The sequence below is a fragment of the Agelaius phoeniceus genome, chromosome Z, assembly GCF_051311805.1.
Source record: "Agelaius phoeniceus isolate bAgePho1 chromosome Z, bAgePho1.hap1, whole genome shotgun sequence".
Taxonomy (NCBI): Eukaryota; Metazoa; Chordata; class Aves; order Passeriformes; family Icteridae; genus Agelaius; species Agelaius phoeniceus.
Window position 1 is genome coordinate 25,635,109 of NC_135303.1, and position 24,151 is coordinate 25,659,259.

General features: G+C 39.3%; 1 protein-coding gene across 5 annotated transcripts in view; it reads left to right on the top strand.

The window, feature by feature from the left end:
- The window catches only part of TRPM3 (transient receptor potential cation channel subfamily M member 3), a 411,073-nt gene that overhangs the window by 13,153 nt on the left and 373,769 nt on the right, over positions 1-24,151 (top strand). For 2 of the 5 annotated variants that reach the window (XM_077171882.1, XM_077171879.1), the window contains exon 1: positions 14,053-14,255. The exons of 1 other annotated variant lie outside the window; for it this stretch is intronic. In XM_077171882.1, coding sequence (XP_077027997.1) covers positions 14,100-14,255 — 156 coding nt within the window. In that variant the 5' untranslated portion in view covers positions 14,053-14,099. Of the gene's footprint in view, positions 1-14,051; positions 14,256-24,151 lie in introns of those variants that run through there. 2 more of the 5 variants (XM_077171878.1, XM_077171884.1) reach the window with 2 other exon arrangements.

Genomic DNA, 24,151 nt, shown 5'->3' on the forward strand with positions numbered 1-24,151 from the left:
TTTCTAATGCTCTTTTAAGGTAGCTGTTGCATCTGATTCACCTACAACTTTTTACCCTGTTACAACAAAAACCTTCTAAACTCTTTGCTACATTCTTTTGCTCCTACACTAATTGTTAAAGCAGTCATATTTGACTTGCATTTAGGGTTAAGTGACCAGCTGCACAATTTTCTTTTTAGTCTTTCATGAGTTTTAAGATAGGCCTCGCTTACTGTGTGCCTGAGATTAATCTGTGCTGTAGGTCAAGAAAATATGATTGCCTGTAGTTGCTATGATAAAGATCCTACTGATGAAAAGGAACTGGGGAGGGCGGGGGAGGAGAGGTCATACCAACCCAGAGCTCATCTGTTTGGATGAATGGACTCTTCAGGTTTGGATTAGCTCAGATACTTCAATTATCTTAGTTCTTTGTATTTTAATCAATTTTAATATCATGAGACAAATGAACCTATATTTTGCAATGTACTTTTTTTTTATGTCTGTGAGGGAAAATTATCTTTCTAAACTCAGTACAGCTGCTGCTCAGTTAGCCCAGATGCATCTTTCTCAGCCTTATTTTTTCTGAAACATACTTGCTGGAGAACCTTATGCACAAACATGAGGGAAAAAAGTTTACCAGAAGGCTGTTAAATATTCGATGTCTTTAATATGGAAAGATAAACTTTAAAAACAACTGGTTTGGAAAGGGACCAGCTGAAAGAGATTCATTCATATGAATGCTGATCCAGGTGTAAATGTCCCCTACAGGATATGACCCAAAGAATGCAGGCAACAGTCTGCAACTTCTGTGAGAAATATTTCTCTCAACCAGGAAATATCAAAGCAGACTGAGTGGATATTTTTCCTTAAAAGTGGATGTGGCAACTGGCACTCTCATAATGTATTTTCCTTTGAATGCTAAGGTAGTTTCTTAAATAAATTTAGTGATACTGAGGTTCTTGGTCACTGTAAGTCGTACTTAGTCATATTTAATCATGCTAAGATGGTATTTTTTCTTTATGTTCCTTGGTGGGTAAAAGCTCTTAGTTCCTGTCAAGAAGGGTTGCTGTCTTCCAGCTCCTAAACCTGGATGAGATGTATGGAGGACACTGATGACATATTACTTTCCTCTTTAAATCAAGAATCAATGAGATTTATTTCATTAACTTTTTTGTTTTAGGCCTTGCAAGTAATGACAGATGACCTGAGCACAGCATTAAGTATAAAAAAGAGTGGGACATATAAAGATGAAATTGAGATTTTTTGCTCAGTGTGTAAAACAGTATATGAAAAAATAATTAAACAACAACAACAACAAAAAAAACGGAGATGTGCTGAAGGATTTCAAATGAGAAGTGTATTAAATTAGCGTAGCTCAGTCAGTGCAAAACAATTCCCATGCTGACTACTATTTAAGCTGGTCTAAACAGTTCTCCATTTGAGGCCCATTCTCAGTATCCCAGTGAATGCCCCTTGCTGATGTCAGTCAGAGTCTGTGCTGTCACTAGAGGCTTTGACTTCACCCACACCCTGACATAGAAGTGAATGTCCTGCAGCAGAGAAGCTTCCTGTAGGCACAGCAAGATGAGACAAGAGGAGAGCTGAGGCATAGAAGTCTCACAAATTGTTCTTGTGGACAGCGTGTTCTATGTCATTTCACAATAAGTCCCAGAGCTTTCAAGCAATAAAATAGATCTCTGTAATGACCTACTTTTCAGAGATACAAATTGGGGTGGGGGCAGGGGGGATGTCCTTCTCTTTGCTTCAGCAGGAGATTGCAGGAACCATCCCCTTTATTAAACTTACTGAACTTACTGAAAACAGAATCTGTGAGTTCCTCCAACTAAAATCCACAATATGGTGCCCTCTACTGAGGCATTTCACCTCTGAAGAGTTTTTGGGAAAACTTTAGGAAGTTTTCACATTTACCAGGGCTAGCTGTTAATCATAGCAGCTACACTGCTTCATTTTGCACCAGTTGACAGGCTCATCAGAAGAAACACAGCACAAGTCATCAGAGCTGGATTATTTTCACCACTTGATTTTCAGCTGTGAGCCTAAAAGTGCCAATATGTATGCAATTTTTGTTTCATTAATTTCTTTTAATCATTCTTGCCTTTCTCCTTCTACAGCTGTAGGAAGGACAATCTCAGTTAGAAGCATTAAAAATAAGCAGAGGGATTCTAACAGGAATTGATCTGTGTAAACACAAAGGAAAACCATAATGTATTCATTGTGTGAGTCTTTGCATGGGTGATTATTCTATACAGAACATCTCATCTCCTCTTTTCCTTTTGTGTGTCTATCTTACTTTTTTTTTCCTTTTTGGTCTGAAGTCAGTGAACTGTCTTCCTCATGCTTTATTGCTAAAGTTAATTTTCTCCTAAATTAACAAATATAAATAAAAAGGCTGTTTGTTGAAGAAGAAGGAAGAATGCAACCATCTTGAAATTATTAAAAAAAGCTCTTAAATCCAATTTTGAAACTCTTGTGACTGGCTGGTGTTTCTCTCCCACATACCTCCTGCAACTCCTATCTGTATAGGACATCTGGACATTTGTCAGTTTTGAAATATCTTTGCCTGTACATCAAACATGAGCTCAGATGCATTCTGGTATGTATCAAGTTCTCCAGTACTGTCAGTAACAGAGAAACCTCCCATAACATCTAATTATAGAAGGCTTAAATTTCTTATATTTTTTGCATGTCTTTCAATTCCAATGACCTTTACTTAATTTTTGTAAGTGTTCTGTACTAAGTCACCCTCAACTACTACCAAAAAACATGTTGAGTACAGAGGTTTTTGCATTACTCTTTCAGCATTATAAAGCATGGCAGAAATTTTGCAGTCTGCATGAATGGAGTATCTTAATGTTTAACATAGCCACACCTTTAATATTGCTTCTTGTGAAATGGCAGACTTGATTCTTGTTTATTTTACTGAAGAATGTACTCCTTTTTTCCTCTCCCTCTCCATTTTTAACTCTAGTTAAACTCTTCACAGGTTTCTAAGAAAAATCTTTGAAAAACTCTTTCCTTCTTCAAAACATGATCATAAAAAAGGATTTTAGTGTAAACAGTTTAGATTTTTTTTTAACTTACAATGTGTAGTGGGAGACATTAAATTCAGAAAATATTGCTAGACTGGTTTTTACAGTAAACGAAATATGCAGTACTTTCTACATTGGCAAAGAACTTAGGAAGCATGTTTTCAAACAAATCTAGGATAAATTCTCCTGAACTTTAGTCTAGAAGCATGTCAAAAGTTGTTGATTTATTACTATAATATGTCTAAATTAGATTTAAAAATTATTATTTCTGGAAGTTAAGTATGAATCCTCTTTTGTGCATATTCTTTAAACAGCTTAACATTTTTGGATACTGAGTCTGTTGCAACAACAGAGCTAGTAGGCGTAAAACCAATTTATTTGAATGACTTTATTTTCCTTAAGTATATAGAAAAAATGTGTTCACAATAGGTTGCTTAGGTTTTTGTGTGTTTAGTGGTGTTCTTTACCTTCTGAGAGCTTCAGCAGGTTCTCAGATCAACATACTGATTTTTTATATGCAGACTGATGGGGATCAGAAGAGGTCAGATTAAATTATTTGCTTTGCATGCTACCATTACTTCCCAAACCTGCTCAGCTACAGAGTCATAAATAGATGTTATTCATAACAAGAGCAGGTGGCTAATTAAAAAATACTGTAGAAGGAGTTAGGAAGTTATGCAAATCAGCGTTAATTTTTTTGCCTGGTGTCAAATAAAAGCATAATTGTATTTGTAAATTTTTATTTCTATAGGGCAGAATCATTCAGTAAAACTAAATGCAGCTTTATCACCTCTGATTAATGGATTTTCAAAAATAACTTCTGTTATATGGATTCCAATGTCAGTGCAATCTGGCATGGCTTAATTGTGGCTTAGCCACAAGCTCTCCTCTGTATTCTGACAGGAGATTGCAGGAGTCAATCTCAATATTTCCCCCAGTCTCTATAATTGCCATGGAGTGGTGTACTGGCCATGCTCTGGACATGTAGGTCAAAGACACTACCAGCAGTGCAGAGTTAACCATCAGTTCCTCTGATTTTCACTTTTATCTGTTGATAAGTATGTACACAATCATTTTGGCCACGAATAATTTCAGAAACACCAAATATCCCTTAAAGAACAAATACCCACTTCCCTTCCCTTTTTTATAGGATGGGAATTCTGCAGTGTGCAAGACCCCTTGAAGTCTGAAAAACATCTCTTTCCTCACTCCTCTGCACCATGTATTTATGACAGCTCCTCCCTGGCATACCACTCTTGTCCTTGCCTCATGTAAAATTCTTTTGGCTTGTCTTCTTTTTTCATGTGGTTTATCTTCCTTTCTTTCATCTCCCCATCTTCTCCCTCATGGCCCCAAGCTCTCTATTTCCTTAATAAACTAAGCTAAAATAGTACTGTCTCCCCGAATTCTGTCACACACCCTCCACCACCTCCCTCACTTCTTATTTCAGTAGATATAATACAAGATTAGACCTGAAAGAAGTCAGCCTCAGTGCAATCCCCTTAAATTATCAGTACTGTTTATAACATCTGAATGCTTAAAACAATGTCTCCTAAGATGCTGCTGGTGCTGGGATTTTTTTTTTTTTTTAAAGAGTAACCTAATTAATGAATTTTGTATTCTGCTTTTTGTATTCTGGCACTCTCTGGAAGAAAACTCTCACACTGTACACTGAAAGCTCCATACCTGTAAAATAATGCATTGCTCCTTTTGTCCCACGCTCTACCACAAGCTGTTGTTCCAGCTTCATTTTATGTACATTGAACCAGATCCTTATACTCATAAGGACTGCTCATTTTAAACACTAAATTCCTTGGCTGAGTGATGTAAGTTTTAGCAAAAATTAAAGATTACAATATTTGTAGACTTTGAAGTAGAGGACTGTGGCACAGATTCTGTCTTCTCTATCTTTTTTTCTTCCAGCCCAGGTCACCAAATGGCTACAGGGAATTTTAGACTCCAAGCTCTTTTTTTCTCCCTTTCAAACAATCTCCAGTATCCATGCATACATGTTGCAGGAAAAGTAGTACAAGATAATACAGCATTAATTTTTTGGATAAAAAATATGATACTTGTTTATGAAATCTTTAGGCAAGCTTGTTTTATGTATTCACACTTTTTCTCTCATGCTCTTCATGCACTCACTTTTTTACACACACACACACACACACACACACACACACGTACCTGCAAGGACCAAGATGTGTATGGTCCAAGGGGACATGCAGGTATTTCCATCCATACCTACTGCATTCATACACCAACTTTAATATTTCTCTTTAAAATCTACAGCATCAAAGAGCAAAGTATTTGGGAGAAAAAAAAGTCTGGAAAACATTGCTTTTTTTCTTTCTACTGTACAGACTATGTCATAAGGAGAGGGAAAAGTGAATCACCTGTATTTTAATGTAACACATATCTCTGCTCTAAGATCACAGTGACTGTCACTTCAGTAGAAACGAAGGCTAGGTGATAGCAAACATTCTCCTCTTAATAACTCATCAGTCTTTTTGAGTATGTGATCATATTAAAAGACACAGAGGTCCCAAATATGGGAGAGAATTAAGCTGCTAAAAGAACATGAGTACCATGGTAACTATTATTTCCAGAATTCACAAGTTACAATTGGAGTTAAAAAGATATCTGTCACTAATTATGGAAGATACTTTTATAGGCTAATGAAATAAAGTCCAGGAAATCAATTTTTAAAATTTTTTATCCCAGTCATGAAAAATTTCAGTCTTTATGCTTAAGACTGGAAAAAACATTTTATTTTTAATTGCATTGAAAGACCAACAACTTTTTCTTGCAGTGTAACATTTACTAGTTTAAGGCTTACACTAGTTTAAGGCTTATCATTAACTAGAAACAGCCCCAATATGCTCTTTCTTGGCTTTGAAGGGTGCATAAAATAATGCTTTTTTCTACTCATTATGTAAATTCCCCCAAAGTGCTATAATCAAAGGTATGAATACAATAGAGTAATGTTAGTGGGTTTATTTTGCAAAAGTTTGCAAAGGTTCAAGTGCTAATCTACTTAAACATGTATATAGCTCCAGGGGTAAACTTACTCCTGCAGAGCAAGTAATTATTGTATTCAGGGTTTGTATCTAATAACACTTTTACTGAATGCAATGCATAAGATCAGTCTTCTCATCTAAAACACTGGTGATATGAAAATCAAACATTTAATAGCTGGCACATTAGTACTCCATGTAGCTGTACTTGCATATTCAGCAGTATTTCATGAAGCTTCAATAAAAATCACTAGCAGTTCTACTGGCTTTGAAGTTCAGTATAGGTCCCAGTGCTTTTTTGGGCTAAGATCTTCATTTTATTTGAAAGAAAATGTTACAACGGTCAACTCAATAAAAGTCAAAATCATTATGTATGTGAACAATAACTGAACAGTTAAACTCCCATCTGCCAGGTGTCAGAAGTAAGAATTACATTAAAGGATTGTGAAATTTCTCTTATATAGATTTAACAGCTAATGGTGGCTGGATCATTTCAATATTGATGCTGTTCAGGACTTCTCTCTTCTGCAAAGAATGGTGCTTGGAAGCCATTTGAATCAGTTCTGAGGTCACTGCCATTCCAGCATGGCAGTAAGCCTGGCAGAATGTCTAGGAGAATGAAGGCACACCTACAGTGATGGATAAAGATTATGATGTGGTTATCTACAAAGGGGAATTAATAACTTTCCTGGGTGAAATGAACCAGTTCTATCTATCAGAAGAATACACACCTCATTCAAGCTTGGGAACTCTCAGTATTGGAAAGTTTTCTGTGGGAAAAGAAAGTTGAGGTGGCCCTCACTACTCTTTTAGACATAAAGAAAAGTGAGGAAAAAAATTGCTTATGTTTATCTTCAAGATTTCCAGAACTTTTGAACTGAAAATCTCTACTTCTTCCTTAAAAAATTGAAAGAGTGTTGCAGGGGCCAGAGAACTTCTGTACACTGTACAGGAAAATCTGAAAAAATAGTCAAAATATACTATCCCTCTCTCTTTTCCTAAAAGCTTTACTTCCTTACTTGCAGATATTTTTAGGAATTGTGTAGTGCTCTGCTATTCAAGCATTTGTATGACAGATTTCTACAGGGGGAACAGGACAGTGAACCAGTTACAACTTGAGGCATTGATAGCCTAAAAGGGAAATGGAAATGCAAAATCAGAGAAAGGACTCAACGTTGAATAGACTAGCCTGGCACCTCTTCTGTTCCCCTTGGCATTCAGTGTTTTATCCCTGACAGCCAACTATCAAAGATCTCTTATTCACAATTTGATTCACAATTAATTCAGCAATCCAAAATTATCACAGAGTGGAGTTCAGCATTACCATCCATTTAGGCTAGTGTGTCCCAAAGCTTTGCATATATTAGCAAAAAATATCATTACAAGAGTGGGGTACAAAAGCAAAACAGATAAATTTGCACAGATACATCTTAATTTGCTATAATTTTTTTTTTTTAATTTAGAGGAACTAATTCAAAGATAGAATGTAAGAATGAAAACGACTCCTCACAGTTGCAGATTTTTTCCCGTGTTGGTCATATGGCAAACTAATATACTTGGGGTTTTTAGGCAACAATATAGGGTGACTAATTTATGAGCTGAAGAAATGCACTCAGTTTTCAAATACTGACCTGGGTTTTCAAAGCCAAGGAATTGTACTAAGATTAATCTCAGTATTGTGCCTTACTCGGTTGTTGAAGTAAGGCACAATACTGAGATTAATCTTAGTACAATTCCTTGGCTTTGAAAACCCAGGTCAGTATTTGAAAACTGAGTGCATTTCTTCAGCTCATAAATTAGTCACCCTATATTGTTGCCTAAAAACCCCAAGTACATAGCTGTATGTACTGTGGACTCGTATTCGCACAAACTTGTTGTTTAAAGCTAGGATCTTCATTCAGCTGGCTGGTGAAAGTATGATTTCTTATAATGACTGTATAAAGAGAAATTGTAGTTCTTAAAGAAAGTGTCATTTTTAAAACTATAACTCTCCTTATTCTCTTGAAGTTTAATATTGGTGAAGAAAAACTACTGAAATTTGTATCTAAAAATTTGGCCCAATCTATGATGCAGACCAGTGTAATTTCTGAGGTGCCTTCCAACTCAAATCATTCTGTAATTTGATGACTTGCTATATTGACTTCTTTACTTGTCTCCATTAATTGACATTTGCATATTTTAAACAAAATCACAAATATTGTGAAGAGCCAGGGGGTACCTCAGTATTTTGTCTTAGGCATGAGGCCTAAGAGTAACATTGCTTCCATACATATCTGAACTCTAAAGGCCCCTCACCTGAAGGCAGAATGAGCATCTGTAATGGCAAAAAGTTGTTCACTTCTTGGGTTACAAGCATGTTTCATGGTCTAAGCATAAATATGTTCTGTCATCAAATGTTGTATTACTAAGTGCCAAATGTGTCTTGAAATGAATATTTAATTTAATGTTTATGTAAAAATAGGCTAAAATCCAAGCTGAGCAATTCTTTGTTTTGTTCTGAATTTGTTGCCTGTTTTTTTTGCATAATGAACGACAGCCCCAGGAAAAAAGTAGTGTGGAGTATTTGTTCATGATGTCTGCTCACTTTCTAAGGTATTGAAAATGTTTTTCATAATGTTGTAGTGGAGACTGTGAACTTTTGATGTGAACAGATGGGAGAAAGAAAAAACTGAGTGTAATTAAAACTTAAATGTTGAAAGTTGATCTTGCAGTCTCTGCTCAAAATGACTTCCCTGTGTAGAGAGAGTTCAGCTTGAATAAACACCATACTAAAGGCTTCTAAGAAACCATAAAAATTTTCCCATTGTTTGTCCTTTCATGCTTCAATGAGGTGACCAAGCATAATTTAGAAAAAGAAGTTATTAATCACCAATGTTCTGTACGGCTTCTTCCAGTGGTGACCCAGAAAACAATCTATCTGTTCCCAGTGTCAAGGGTGCCTAAACACTGCAAGGCAAGAATGATCAAGTGGCTAAGTCATTAGATGCACTTAAAAAAATAGACATTAATAATACCTGATTCAGTTTTAAAGTCACTGTGACACACCGGAGGTCACTTCAGTGTTATTTTCCAGACATAAATTGGCAACAGTGCTTTTCTATTTAGTCCATTATCCTCTCATGGTGACTCAGATAAACATAAAAATACAAAGTTCATTTTCTAGTGTTCCGGTAGCATAAAGCTCTACCTCCACATCATTCTCATTGAATAGAAAAAAATAGGCTCAAAAAAACCAACAATTTTCATCTGATGTTTGGTCTGTTTGTAACAAGAAGTTTATTCCTATTTAGTTTATAACTTTTTTTTTCTGTGAATGATACAAAAAATACTAATTTAAAAGGTTTCAGATATAACCTTCAAAACCCAGAGACTGTTGTTGATTTGTGCTTTAGAAAATAAATTGTACTATGGTATTTTCCAAAAATTTCAATAGAAATAGCTTTATGACCAAAAATCTAGAATTTGAGATATTTTCATGGCACATTCAGACTATGAATTCTAGGTGAGTTTCAAGGATGATTTTGTTGTCTGACTTTCAGAAAAGTGTATGATCATCTTCACTCTTTGTGCAAGCCAGTTATGACTGGTTACTGCTTTCAAAATCAAAGCTGTATTTTATTGGAGTCTTGCTACTCTCAGAACATGCTTTGGTTGAACTAAACAAGACTTTTATTAGTATCCACCAAAAAATATAGTACAGGATAGGATTTATCTGTCTCTCTACAACATTGCAAGGTAAAAAAAAAAAAGAAGAACACTTGTGTTAGAAAATAAGAACAGTATGCAGCTACTCTAGTACAGAACTTCTAAATACAACTTTTGCCAGCTTTTGATTTCAGTGTATTTAACTTCCTTAATTAAAATTCTTAAAGTGGAGAATAGAAAAAAGATCTTCCACAGTGCAGGTTATAAAAAGCAGAGGTGTATGACCCACTCCTAGTAGTAGATATATGAAAGAAACTACAACATTTTTCCTGTTTTAAGGGAAGTGAATCATTTGCATCAGTTATTGGTTTTTTTCCTATACTAGTAGAAAATTTTGAGAGGAATTTGTTTACTAAATAGAAAAACAAGTTTGGCAGAGTACTTGGCCTTTGAAAAATGTACATTTTACATTATGACCCACCCTTTGAAAAGGAATCTCATGAGTTTGAGGCAAAAGCAGAAGTACTTTCAAGCCCAATAATCAGTTGTTTGTGCCCTACCTCATCACAGCAATGGTAAACTTGCAAAGATGACAGTCCCACAGAACACTCTCAGTAACAGCTGTGGCAGCACCATGCTGCTGTGACAGCAATCCGAGTATACCTAAAGCAGATATAAATACAAATTCTTCACTAACAGGAACAGGACTGTTCTCAGAAACATGGCAAGGAATAGCACATTTTTACATGGTACTTATGATTGCTTTTCTGTTTCTTATACCATAATTATGAAATATCCACAGGGCCTTCATTCACAGGATCTTACCTCAAGACATCCTTGCCAGACCCAACAGCAACTGGGCATCAGCTTTCCTGATGTCAGCCCTTTATGCTAGAAGATGCTAGGATCTCTGTATTCCTCCCAGGCATCCTGTCACTGCCTTTGCCTTCTGTACACTTTCCTTACATCTGTGTTTTGTCCTGATCTCCTTCCCCAGTCTCCATGCAGGCCTCCTGGTGTTCTCCTGAATTCCTTGCTCATCAGGATGGATTGCTCTGGAGCATGGGGGAGGCCATCCTTTCCTTGCTTCCTCGAGTAACAACCAACTCTCTTGCACCCCTTTAACTTCAGGTGCTTGCCCTCTTTCAAGCAGATTCATGAACAGGCCAATGTCTGCTCTTTCAAGCAGATTCATGAACAGGCCAATGTAGAGTGCCTCCAGCAGACATTGGGGTGGCTGAATCTCCCCCATGAGCACCAGGACTGAAAAATGTGAGGTTACTTCCAGCTCTTTGCAGAGAGTCTCATGCATATGACTGGGAGCAGAAGGTTGTCCAGTCTCAAGGACAGAGACTACAGGGAGTCTGAATTGCTGCCCCTGACTGCTGAATGAGAAGGTATAGAGAAGACAGAGCCAGACTATCCATGAAATTGTATGGTGAAGAAACAAGCAGAAACACGCAAATGTGGGAACATGAGAAATTCCAGTTAGGTGTAATGGAAAGCTTTTTGACTGAGACCATGCTTAAACACTGAAACATTGTCTAGAGAAGCAATGAAATATTTTCAGTTCTGGGTTTTTTCAAGACCTGACTGGACAAAGCCCTGAGAAAACTGATGTACACAAACCTATTTTAGGGAGAGGCTTGGACTAGGTGACCTTCAGTGGCCCCTTCCAGCATAAATCTCCCTATAACTTTTGTCTTGTTAATGGAAAGTGAAAAGAAAGCTTTTCATCAGCCTTGAATGACTGCTCCCAAGCCTTTCAGTAGTTCAAACTGTTCCAAACACTTCAGTGGGTCTTGGACTCTGCTCAGTCAGAAGATCTAAATCAAACAAATGTCACCACCCTGTCACCACTTATTGACATGCTTCATGTAGTTCTTGATAAATATTTAAACATACTAATGAATTACTGTGAGAATAAGTTTGTAGGAATGAGAAGGGCTGAAATGACAATATCAGGCAACTGTACTCATAACATGCAGTCGTGTCCTTCTCTGCCAGGAATGAAAATACTTTCTTGCTAGGCATATAGTATGTTGATAAAGACCATAACAACAGCATTTAGAAGCATATGTGGAAGAGCCTTGTGGTGTGTATAATACATACATGTGTATAAAGATGTGTACAGGTGTTGGAAAACAAACCTGGGAAGTGGTCATTAAACAAACACATTGCACTAAAAGTTATCATGTAAGAAGTTGAAACTTTTGACTGTTTATACAAAAGCTGCCTGGCACTTAGATTGTCAGATTCAGTCCAATCATGGACAGAAGTAAAAAGAAGGAAGATGTTATCTGTGCTAAAGATTTAGTCCTAACACCAGAGAATAAAAAATATTTATTGTCTATTGATGTGTGAGTTGCTTTTCACAAAATTTGTCTTTCTGATGTTCTTTAAATGACCTGTGTTGTATATTAGACTTACTGAAGTTTAATTGCTTTTGGCTATGATTTTGTTCTATTTTAGTTTGAAGGTTGTATCTTATTTAAAATAGCCTTTCTATTTTTTACTGGGTTCGGTATATTTGTTTTAAATAGGAACATTTTTTGATTTTCTTATATCTTACATGGTACTGTGAGCTGAATGAGTATTATAGTGCTGTCTGTGTAGCTAAAGAAATGAAGGCAGCATACTTCATAATCCAGCTGGCAAAGTGTTAAACAAGACTAGTGACAAATCAGTAACACAAATATGTTTTTATCCTGTCCTTTATTTCTTTTGATTTCTTGAGATTCCTGTTCCCCATTCTCCCAACAAGAATTCATAAGAACACATCTAATGAGTTTTATTGAAGAACTCATTTTATTTAGTGAAGAATTTTTTGACTTTTTAACTCGCTTACAGATTTTTGTGGGATCTTAAAATCACTAGATTCCTCTAAAAATATTTTAAGGAAAACATGGGATTTGGGAACTTTAATAGTTACTACTAAGAGATAGAGGAGATGTCGGAGAATTAATCTACAGATTAATCCTTTAATCCATTAAACTTTTAAAATCACCATTAAAATGATATAGCTAATTAACACAATCAGCAAAGCTGACTGAATGCTGAAATGCCTCAGAGAGGAATAAATGAAGATAAAAGCATTCATGACAATAATTCACCTAAATGAAGTGACTTGCTACTATAGTCACAGGTATTGGAAAAACAGATCCTCCCAATAATGCCTGTCTCCACTGAATGGAAGTCTGGAGTGTGACTAGGGGTTTGCAGAGCATTAGACTACCTAAAGTCACAACAAACCCCTTAATCATTTTTTTCTAACATGTATTTAGTAAGGAGTTTAACATGTTCTTTGGAAACTCTGACCCAGTTTTTTGTTTAATACTATGACATTAGATACACCGTGAGGAAAATGTATGCTTTCACAAATCACTTAAGCTATAGATAGAATAATATCATTCATTATAATGTCATACATCTTTTTAGAATAGAAAGTTAAGCTACTTGAGAAAGGAGCAGGGATATGTCTGACTTTGTCAGTAAAATGGCCTTCCAACAAATCCTTGAAAAAAGGGTTAAAGCATAAATGCAAATCAATGGTTTAATACCTGCAAAACACTCACTGTGTTTTTAATCTTGCCTGGAAAACAGAGATTAGCCGCCTTGTTATTTCGGCTGTGGAGACTTGAGCGTCCTTTCCCTTTGGGAAGAAAAATCAGCAATGAGCTTGGAGGGCAGAGACGAGGCAGGTTTCCTCCGTGGCACTGCAGCAGTGTCCAGTGCTCAGCACGCAGAGATGATGAACCCTTGTATTCTTAAGTGCCTGAAAGTGCGTAATGAACTAGGACCCTGACTAGCACTGCAGGAAACCCTTTGGGTACTAGTAAAGAGACTAAATTTCAGAGGTGCTCCTTCTTGATCTTGAGAAAGAAAAGCAGGCCACATGGCCCCCCCAAGTGTCACAGTACAGCAGGTACTTTGCCATCTTTCCCTGACTTGGTGTTTTCACCCTCTGATGTGCAAACAGTAGGGGAAAACGCTTGGCTTAGAGTGGAGGCTGCGCATATATGACTGTTGCTAGACATTAACGATAAACATATTTTCTTATAGGAAACTACTAATTTATTTCCCTAGAGTTATTAACGTAGTGTATTTGGAAAAAGCCTCCTGGCACGATTTTGGCACGATCTAGACGGGAGATGAGCAGGTACCATAACTTGTCACAGTACACCGACCTGTCCCTTTCTCTTTCCGTGCCTGTTCTCTAATTGACGCGGCAGACCGAAACTCGGTTTCGCGGCGGGACGGGCCGCCCGCCCGGGGCCCCTCGGGGCGGTCCCGGGGCCCGGGGGTGCCGCCCCGCCGCCCCGCCCCGTCCCGCCCCGCCCCTCCGCCGCGCCCATAAAGCGCCCGAGGCGGGCCCGGGGCGATTGCGGGGCTCAGCCGCGCTGCGGGCATGGAGCAGCGGCGACTGAGCCCCGGCAGAACCGAACGAGGCAGCGCCGCCGAGGGCGCGACCAGCGGCGGCCGGGGGCGCCTGGCCGAGTCCTGGCGACGGCTCAGCTCCCGGCGCGGCTCCAAGCGCACCGGAGCCTCCTCGCCCGCGCTGCCGGTGAGTGACCGCGACAGTGACCGCGACAGTGACCGCGGCCACGCTGCACCCTTCGGGTACCTGCTCGCTCCAGGGGCTGGGGCGGGGGTGGTGAGCACCAACCTGTTGCGCTTCGGGAAGAGGAATCGCCTTTCCCGTGCGCCGAGCCTGACTTAGTAGTTGTTCCCAGGTGCGGGTCTCCGGTTCGGCTCTCTCCTTGCGCTCCCTGCGGAGCGGCAGCTCGGCTCGGCCGGGAGCGCCGCTGGCGTGGTGGGAATATCTGCCTGCCACTCGCGCTCTCGGTGTGAGGCTGAGGGGAACAGTGGTAGCGATCATAAGCGAAAGACCCGAAGGGATGTAGGCAGAAAGCAGCCCCTTGGGAACCAGAGGTTTTCCTCTCGGGTGGGTGTCCCCTTGTTGGTGTATCTGCCTTCAGCCAGATCGATGGGATGTGCCGGGAAACTCTGGGGTGGGTAGACAAACAGTTTAATGGGGTGCATGCTACAGCATAGATTGCAAGTTAGGAAAATGAACATCTTGACCATAAAGGGAAATTGAGAGAACAAATTGAGAGTTCAAACAGGAGTGATATTTATTAGAGTGCTTGATGGCCTGTCTCCTTGGGATCAGAATCCTGTCGGTAAGTGCTGAACAAAAACACAGAAACACAGCTTTTGGAAGAACTTCTCACTGTCCAAGGACAATCTCAGTTCTCATGTGCTTAGAAAGAGCATTGTGTATTCTTACCTAAAGCAGACTGTCTGAGGTCTGGAGTGATAAATGTTATTCAACAGATCAAATGTATAATTTTGAAAATAAACATATATTCACAAGCTTTTGACCTGGGGGTAAAATGACCACAGGTTGAATTTCAATGGGGAAAATAATGTAAGGGTAAAGAGACCTACGGTATAAAGGATGTCATGGCAACAAGAAAGCATCATACAAATTAACAATATTATCTCGTGGAGGGGGAATGGGAGTAGCATTGCATTCATCTGTGCCATGCTGTAGATTAAAATACTGTAATTTAGAGTGGGGCTTTGAGTGGGTTTTTCTAATAATACACAAACTTTGCAACAGATGGCTTAAACCCAGGTAAGGATCATATGGCTAGAACTCATCAGAAAAATGCACTGTGCAGTTGAGGGCTGGTGTTGGTTGGTTGGCTTGTGGGGGGGATTTGTTGTTTTTTTTTTGTTTGGTTTTTTTTTTTTTTTTTGAGGGCTTGTTGAGTTTCTGTTGTTCTAAACAAAGTTGTTATTCTTGTGGCTTACAGCTGAGATGAATTCTTACTCCAGCCAGAGCCCTGAATGGGATTCAGGTTGCAAGTGTTTCGCCAGAATTGAAAGGTTGTATTAATCTTTGCTTAATCTTTGCTTTTGCAGAATCTTTCTGAGAGGATGAGTAACTTTTTCCTTTCCTTTCCTTTTATCTTCTCTAAAGTAGTACTATATTGGTGGTTTTTATGTTAATGAATTTTCATTACACTAAGCCCACTAAACTTCATAAAGTGCAGGACAGATGGGAATGACAGATTCTGAATTTTTTAGTTTGGTAATTTGTTAGGGTTTTTTTTTTTTAATTTTTGTCAGTTTTTGGAAAATGTGGGGTTTTTGTTGAGAATGGGTAGCTATTAGTTTGTCTTCTTCATGTATGCCTTTTTTTTAATGATAGAATAGGGTTTCTGAAATCACATTTCAACACTAAGAATAAATCACTTGGAACCACTTTCCAAAGCAATGCCAGAACATAGTAATTTTTAAGACATTTTCCACCAGCACCTTTTTTTTTTTTTTTTCCCCTTCCCACTTGCAACCACACTATCCGGGGAGGGCTGGGGTGGGGAAGGGAGGGAAATAAAGTGTAATATTTCAGTCCTCTTAACATCAGTGTTTTGGCCTTATCTCCCCAGCCTTGTTCCTTGAATGATTTTTTTTCTTGTGTTAACTTCTGTTTGTTTGCCACAGTTTACTTTTTAAAGGTTGTGACTTGTCTGAGGAGAATTTTTGGGGTGCAGTGCTGAAGCAGGAGCTTGGTACAAGTGATGTTATGCATGTGTACTTTTTGGTTGTTTTTCCCCCCTCAAAATCTGTATTTTCTGGCTTTCCTTTTCTTTACACACTTGTAGAAACTGCTGATACTGATGTTTCACACTTATTCATTATGTGTAACGTTTTTATTGAATAATCCTAAGGGTTGCCTGCTGTTTTATTACTTTGTTAATTCCTGAAGGATAATTGGTAATATTATTTCTTTACCAAAATGATCAGGAAGGGGGTCTGAGTGGGTGGGATGGAGGGGTGTTAAATTTTATTTACCTTGTTTTGCTATTACTGATTGAGTGAAAGAGAAGAAATTGCTGCATTGACAGGAGCTGAAGAAGCGAAGAATATTTGAGATAGAAAAGGTTTGCAAGAGCCAATGCTGCATAGAGCACACATGTGGCTGAGTCCAAACGATGTCTCACTATGATCTTTGTTTAGAATAACCCTGGTTTTGTTTTGAGTGAAGGCATTACATATTGAAGGAGTGAAATATGGTTATAGCTTTAGAAATTGTCTTTTCTGCTTTTTTCCTGTCTCCATCATCTGCTTGTGTAACTCTGGAAAGGGAAAAGAGTGTGGAACCCCCCTATTCCAACTGATAAAAATTTTGCCATGCAAACCGGCAGATCACATTTTGGATCACGTTGAATTTCTGCCCATAAAGGGAATTTGGACCTTTTCTGCCAAGATCTTGAGAGTCATTTGTACTTGCAGCCTCTGAATTATGTGAGTTTTCCAAACCATTATAAGCAGACACTGCCCAGTGTTCTAGTTCAATAAAAACTGAGATAACTGGCTGCTCTGCTCTACAGTTTCTGACCACAGCAGATCTGTTTCTTTTGTTCAAAGATTAAATTGCTTTTGAGGTGAAATTTTCCCCAGGATATTTACAGTAGCTAAGATACAAAATGACAAGTGAGAAACATAAGACCACATGACATAAAACTTTACTTTGCTGTGGCACCAGTGAAATTATAGCTGTGAACCAGGTCATTGGTCCTGTCTTGGATGCTGGAAATCAGATGGGCTGAGTACAGATGACTGATGAGAAGTAATCTCTCCCAGAGACGGCAGAACAGAACCACGTGTATGTGAGTGAGGAACATTATATAGACAGGTATAATCCACTGAGTAAAGAGCTGAATTTCAGGTTTCTTATTGGACAAAATTTAGCTTGTCCTGTGAGTTTCATATTTGTGAATTTGAGAAATCAGATGTCAGTTTCCCTTTCTCATTTATTAAAGCAAAAGTACCTTTGCCATGAGGCTGGCCAGTCTGGTGAGGAGATTGTTAAACTAGCAGTGACGTGGGAGGCACATTATAGCCCTGAGTTGTATGATAACATGGTGGAGCAAGGACAGAAAGCAAAAATACAGAGTGTGGGGGGGACAAGGCAAAGCTTGGGCATGTTAAAGTAGGGTGTGTACCGGTCTGCACACTGCTTGGGATTCGAGCAGCAGGGCCAAGGGCTCAGCCTGTGGTCAGAGCTGGGCAGCATTGCTGGGATATTGCTGGGATACCTGTGATGGGGTAGTGCTGTGATTGATGGAGACAAGCCCTTCAGGAGAGGCAGGCAGGGAAGAGGAGGAATAGGGCTGCCTTTCACGTGGAGGAGCAGCTCAGATGTGTAGGGCTCTGGTCTGCGCAGAGCTTGTGGGTCAGAGGAGGGTGTGTTGAGTGTTTTGGGATGTGCTACAGATCACTGACCAGGGTAAGGAAGCAGATGGAGCTTTCTCTGAGCACCTCCATCCTCTTTGGGAAATGTAATACATCAGAGCACCAGCCATGCAGGAGATTGCTAGAGGTTAAGGAAAACATTTTGTTACTGAATGGTGCTTGAACAGCACACTGTGACCCTGTCCATACAAGGCTGACTTGTTTGCTCATTTTAGCTATTGTATGATTTTTTCCCAAACAATAGCTCAAATGTATTTTCTGCTGGCAAGCAGAAACAATGTTCTTACAAGAATTTATTGCTGCAGTTCTTGATGAAGGCATGGTGGTGCAGGTGCTGTAATTGCTGGTGATGGGGGGGAGCTGTCTGCAGGCCCCTGTCCTAAAAGGAGTTTGTCCTGCAACCAAGGAATTTGTGCAGCACAGTGCATCTTGAAGGCCAAGTCGTGTGTACAGTCCAGCACAGCAGAGGCCAGGCTGTACTCAGGTTACCTGATGTGTGGATCACTGACTCCTTGGTGCGCAATGGTCTTCCTATCAGGATCCCTGTAGGTGAAGGTGATGCAGTGACAGCAGACATGGGTAAGGCAGGTCCTCACCACCCGTGTCTGCCAGGCCTCTGCACTCACTGACTTGGCTGGAGCAGGAGGAAAGCTGATCATCAGCCTGAGGTGAAACCAAGGAAGGAGACCTCCTGGAACCCACATCTGGGCACATGAAGGAGCTGACAGTGACAGGAAACAGTGAGTAAGGATTTACCAAGGATCAGTTGAGCCAGATCCAGCCCTCATGCCTTCTGCAATGAAGTTGGGATGAGAGGAGAGCAGTGGATGCCAACTGCCTTTGCTCTAGCCAGGCTTCTGTAGCTGGGCTGTGGCATTATAGTCTGGGAGGGATGTTGTGCTGATGGCGGAGGAGTTGTGGTGGAGCCAGGGCCGGTGGAGCGGGGGCTTTTTCCAGGCTTGGGGGTTTCACATCCCAACTGGGTAAAGCCCTGAGCCACCTGATCTGTCCCTCTCAGCTGCAGCTGGGACTAGAAATCTCCCCAAGTCCCTGCCAGCCTGAGTTCCCTTGGGATTCTGTAAATCTACATCAGAAAGTCCTTTGAGAACTAATTTACAAGATGTGCACTAACACAGATAGTAACTGTTGCCTACACTTTGTCTGCTTGAAAATCTTATAAGCCTACCTACCCTGGTTATCAAGTGTGAAAACACACTTCTTAGGAAAAATAAAAATGGTAGTTCTAGCCCAGGGCAAGGACTGGTAATTTGTTAATACTGTAAGATGGAAAATAACACACTGTCTCTGAAAGAAATATTTATTTTTGTTGTTAATTTTTTCAGTTCTTGGTAGCAGAAGGGAGTCTAACTAATCCTGTGCATGAACAATTTGTCATGTATGACAAATCGTACATTTTGTCTAGTTTTTATTTTAGGCAGATGCTTCTTCTTCTTAATTTCTGCAACTTTAAAGTGGTTTTAAAAATTTTTATCTAGTATATAGCAGAGTGTTTTCATGTTTTCCTACGTTTGTTTCTGTGTGCCATGGATGAGCAACACTTTTCCTGACTGCTAATTTGGATGCTTTAGTAATAAAGCTAGAAATTATGACTATTTAAGCTTCACTTTAAGTGAGGTTTACTGAACCTATATATGAGGTTGCCTTTTTATAGAATCTCTCCTGAATATATTGCCTAGTGTCTCCCTGCAGCTGGTCTCCAGTAAGGAAACCTGTCAAGAACTTCCTATAATAGACCAGTCCTAAATACTTGTCTGAATAGTTGATCTTGTGTTTGTTTCTTTAGCGGGGATGGGGAAAAAATATTATATTCTATGCAGTACTTCTTTTGTGCATGTGTGGACTAGTCTGTTAAGTAGTGTGATTTTTTTAAAGGTTAGTAATTCATTATGATTTTAGGGATCAGGTTTTTTATCAGAAATGAAAATGGTTTTGCTTTCCTGTTAACATTTTTGTGAAGATATTCTCTAAGGCATGGACCTAGTACTGCCTGATGCTGGACAAACATTCAAAAACTTCTATGATTAGTCTGTGGTGATTTTGAAATAGCTAAATTTTGTTCTGAAGGAAAAATTCCAGCTTTTGGATTTAAATAATTCTGGAAAATGCTTATATAAGACAGCCCTCAGAAGTCCTGTCCATGCTAATTTATTCTATGACTTTAGCTTTTAAGAGTAGCATTGTGTACCTGGTAGAGCAGAGTGTAATATTGCTGACCGCAGTTATATGTGATGCAAGTCATTGCAGAGCTATAATGTGATTTTTAGCACTAAAGATAAGAAAAACAGGAAAAAAATTCCAAAATTAAGTGAAGAGGGGAAATGAATTCTCATTAAAATAACAAAACTGAACAGTAGTTCAATTTTCACAATTCTCATCTGCTTGTCTCCCCTGAAAAGACATAAGGGATTATTATATTGAAGGCATAGCATGTAAGAAAATCCCAAAGACTGGAGTTATATTGCTCTTTTTCTTCCTTTCTTATGGAGATAATAATCATTAATTATTAATGTATAGCCTATTTTGTATCTGAAATGAAAGTTCATGTATTTCAAAAGAAGGTGGTTGTTTAATAATTAGACTGATAGAGTCAAACTCCATGAGCAGAATTTAAAAATTGTTCATTATTGGGGATTTCTGGCTTTGTCTGATTCACTTCTTTGGGGCCTGGTAATTTTAAGTGGTGGCTGCCCTCCCTTTTTATTAAGAGATTGATTTCCAGAATATCCAGAATCAATCGACTTCTTTTAAATCTTGAGCACTTCCAGTTGTATGCTGGATGTGGATAAACTTGTGAGTCTGAGAGTTGCTGATGTAGGAGGCGCTGTTGTCCATGACTAATCCACAAAAGGCAAAAAAAAAAAAAAAAGAAAAAGGCTTCTGAAGGCTTGCTTTCCTGTAGGGTGCTTTATCTGCTATCTTTCTGTACACTGGGTGAGGTCCTCGAAAATAATAGAATTAATTAAAAAGAGAAATATCTTTAAATTACAGAGAACACCTAGAAGCAAGGAAAAAAGAAGGAAAAAAAACAACAGTGCAAGGAGATGAGAAAGCTCTAGACCTTTGACAAGGAGCATGAAAACTTCTGTCTAAATCAGGGAAAAATTTTACTTTTCACATTGTTTTTTCCTCTATGGTTTTGTTTTTGCCATAGGACACAGCTACTGTGAGGCATGTATGTAGGCTTTTGGAATTTATATGAGGCTTATGAGAGGTTTTATTCATCACAACATAATACAGAGAAGGACTTCTTAATCTATTGGAGATGGTAATATTGGTTATAAAAGCACAACTTAGTCTAACCTGGCTGGACAGTGATAGATGTGTCCTCTTATAGCCTGTTTTCTGTGTAGCTAAAAGCAACTCTTTCCAGGCATAATTTATTTCTTCTGATGAAGCAGCATTTCAACAAGCCTGTGACATTTCAAAATGAATGTGGAAAGAAGAAGAGTCTTATTATTTCCTGGTACATGTATTTTTTTCCTGGTATTCTTATGTTCTTTTTGCTTTTAGATAACATAATTGATTTAATGACATAATGGAAATGTTTTGTGGAGAGTATTCAAAACAGGTAATCTCCTGTTGCAATTTTTTTAAGTTTACAGTGAATTGCAGAGAAACTGACATGTTATGAAACCCTGTGAATCACAGTGACAGCAGAGGTGAAAGGAGAAAAAAATTAGAATGTTTTGTCTAAATAAAAAAGCACATGAAAGTTTCTGTTCATTATTGCCAGATTATAAGTAGTTGCTCTCTAGAAATACTATAATAATGGCAATATGTTAATTCATTACAGCTATTTATTCTCTCTTAATTTCTAAATATTTCCCCTCAGTGATTAATTGAATATACTCAGTTGGAAGGGACCCATCAGGATCATCAAGTCCAATTCCTGGCCCTGTGCAGGAGACCCCAAGAATCATACCATGTGCCTGAGAGCATTGTCCAAAGAATTCTGGAGCTCAGGCTTGATGCTGTGACCACTTTCTTGGGAGCCTGTTCCAGTGCTCAGCAGCTCTCTGGGTAAAAAAGCCATTTCCTGATATCCAATCTAAACCTCCCCTGACACAGCTTTGTGCTGTTTTCTTGAGTCCTCTCACTCGTCACAAGAGTGCAGAGATCAGTGCCTGCCTCTTCATTTCCCCTCATAAGGATGTTGAAGACCACTATGAGATCTCCCCTCATCCTCCTCTTCCCCAGACTGAAGAGATAAAGCACCTCAGCCACTCCTCATATAGCTTCCCCTCCTTCACCACCCTCCTTGCCCTCCTTTGGATGCTCTCTTATAGCTCAATGTCTGCGCTATACTGTAGCACCCAAAACTGCCCCCAGCACTGGAGGTGAGGCTGCCCCAGAGCAGAGCAGAGCAGGACAATCCCCTCCCTTGTCTGGCTGGAGATGCTGTCCCTGATGCCCCCCAGGGCACGCTTGGCCCTCCTGGCTGCCAGGGCACTGCTGGCTCATGTTCAACTTGCCACTGACCAGGACCCCCAGGTCCCTTTCTGCAGCACTGCTCTCCAGCCTCTCATTCCCCAGTCTGTGTGTACAGCCAGGGTTGCCCCTCCCAGGTGCAGAAGCCAGCACTTGTTAAACTTCCTGTTGTTGATGTTTCATATGGTTGATGCTCAGCTCAATAATTTCTTGAGGTCTGTCTGAGGGCCTCTCTACCCTTAAAGAAACTAACACCACCTTCCAGGTTAGTGTCATTGGCATACCTTTGAATCCCTTGTCCAAGATGTTGAAGAGGAGTGGGCTGAGGATGGAGCCCTGTGGAACCCCACTAATGAGCAGACTCCAGTCTGATGTCACCTCATTTGCCACAACCCTTTGTGCCCAACCCATGAGCCAATTGCTCACTCATCAGGTAACGTTCAGCTATCTGCTGGACATCTGTCTAGAAGGAGAGACAGTTTCCAAGGCTTTGCTGGAGTCCAGAAAAATTACGTCTACCAGTTTTCCTAGATCAACTCAGTGGGTTACCCTGTTGTAGAAGGAAGTCAGTTTTGATAAGCAGGAGTTTCCCCTCATGAAGGTGTGCTGGCTGTCACTGATGACTGTGTTGTCCTCCCAGTCAAAACCTCCCAGAATAATCTTTTCCATGGTTTTGCCAGGCACTGAAGTGAGACTGACAGCCTGTAGTTTCCAGAGGCCTCCTTCTTGATCTTTTTGGAAATCAAAGAAAGTTTCCAGCTTCCAGCTGAGACCTCTCTGGGTTTCCAAGACCACTCCAAACCCATTGAGGAAGGCTTTATGATGGCATCAGCCAGCTCTTTGGGTATTTTCAGCTGAATCTTGTCATGCCCCATAGGTTTGTAGGGATGCAGCCAAGTAGTTTAAAAGTAGAACTAAGGTGACTCTAACCTGGAATGCTGAAATAGCTTTCTCATTGGAAAAGCTGACTGGTTAGAATAGATTTCCATACTTGCTATTTTTATTTTGAATATCATGGAGAATCCAAATCTGTAGTAGCTTTACTCATTCAGATTTCTCTGCTTGTGTAGTGTAAGCCAACTTTTGCTGTTAAAGGTTTCCCAGATACCAGAAGTTCTTAACAGATGTGCTCCTAGGTAATTTTGCTAGCCATCTCTCAAGAGACTAGGATACAAGAAAAGGAAATACCTGTGACTGGATGACTTAGAATTTCAAAGGGCCTGGTAGGAAGCTCTGGTCCTCAAAACTCTGTCATAGGAAATGAGTAAGACTATAGTAGTATCAGAAGTTGTGAGTGAAGCTTGGAGACAAGTGGAAAGCTATTGAGGCAACAAGGCAGGCAAGTGAGACTTTAATGAGCTCAGCAGTGAGGATGGATGCAGTGAGATTCACCTCACAGCATGAGCTTATTTGTTCTCCCATTCAGTTATCAAAATTGTGGCAGGGCTACATTTTATTCAATAAAACTGTTTTGAAGATGGCAGTCTTTTGGTTTTAGATGTGCTTTTTGGTTTCAAGTATTTCCCTAATGTTTAGGTATTAGAGTTATTTTAAAAATTATTAATAAAAGACATCTGCCAATCTCTTACACTGGTAATGGAAGAATACAGATGCTGTGTTGTATGAAAACACAACGTAATCAGAATTCAAGCGTTCAACCCATGTAGACAAAAGCTAAAAAGTCTCAAATTAATTTTTGACACAATGTGTTTGAAGTTGGTGGGATATAAAAGCCTTAAATAT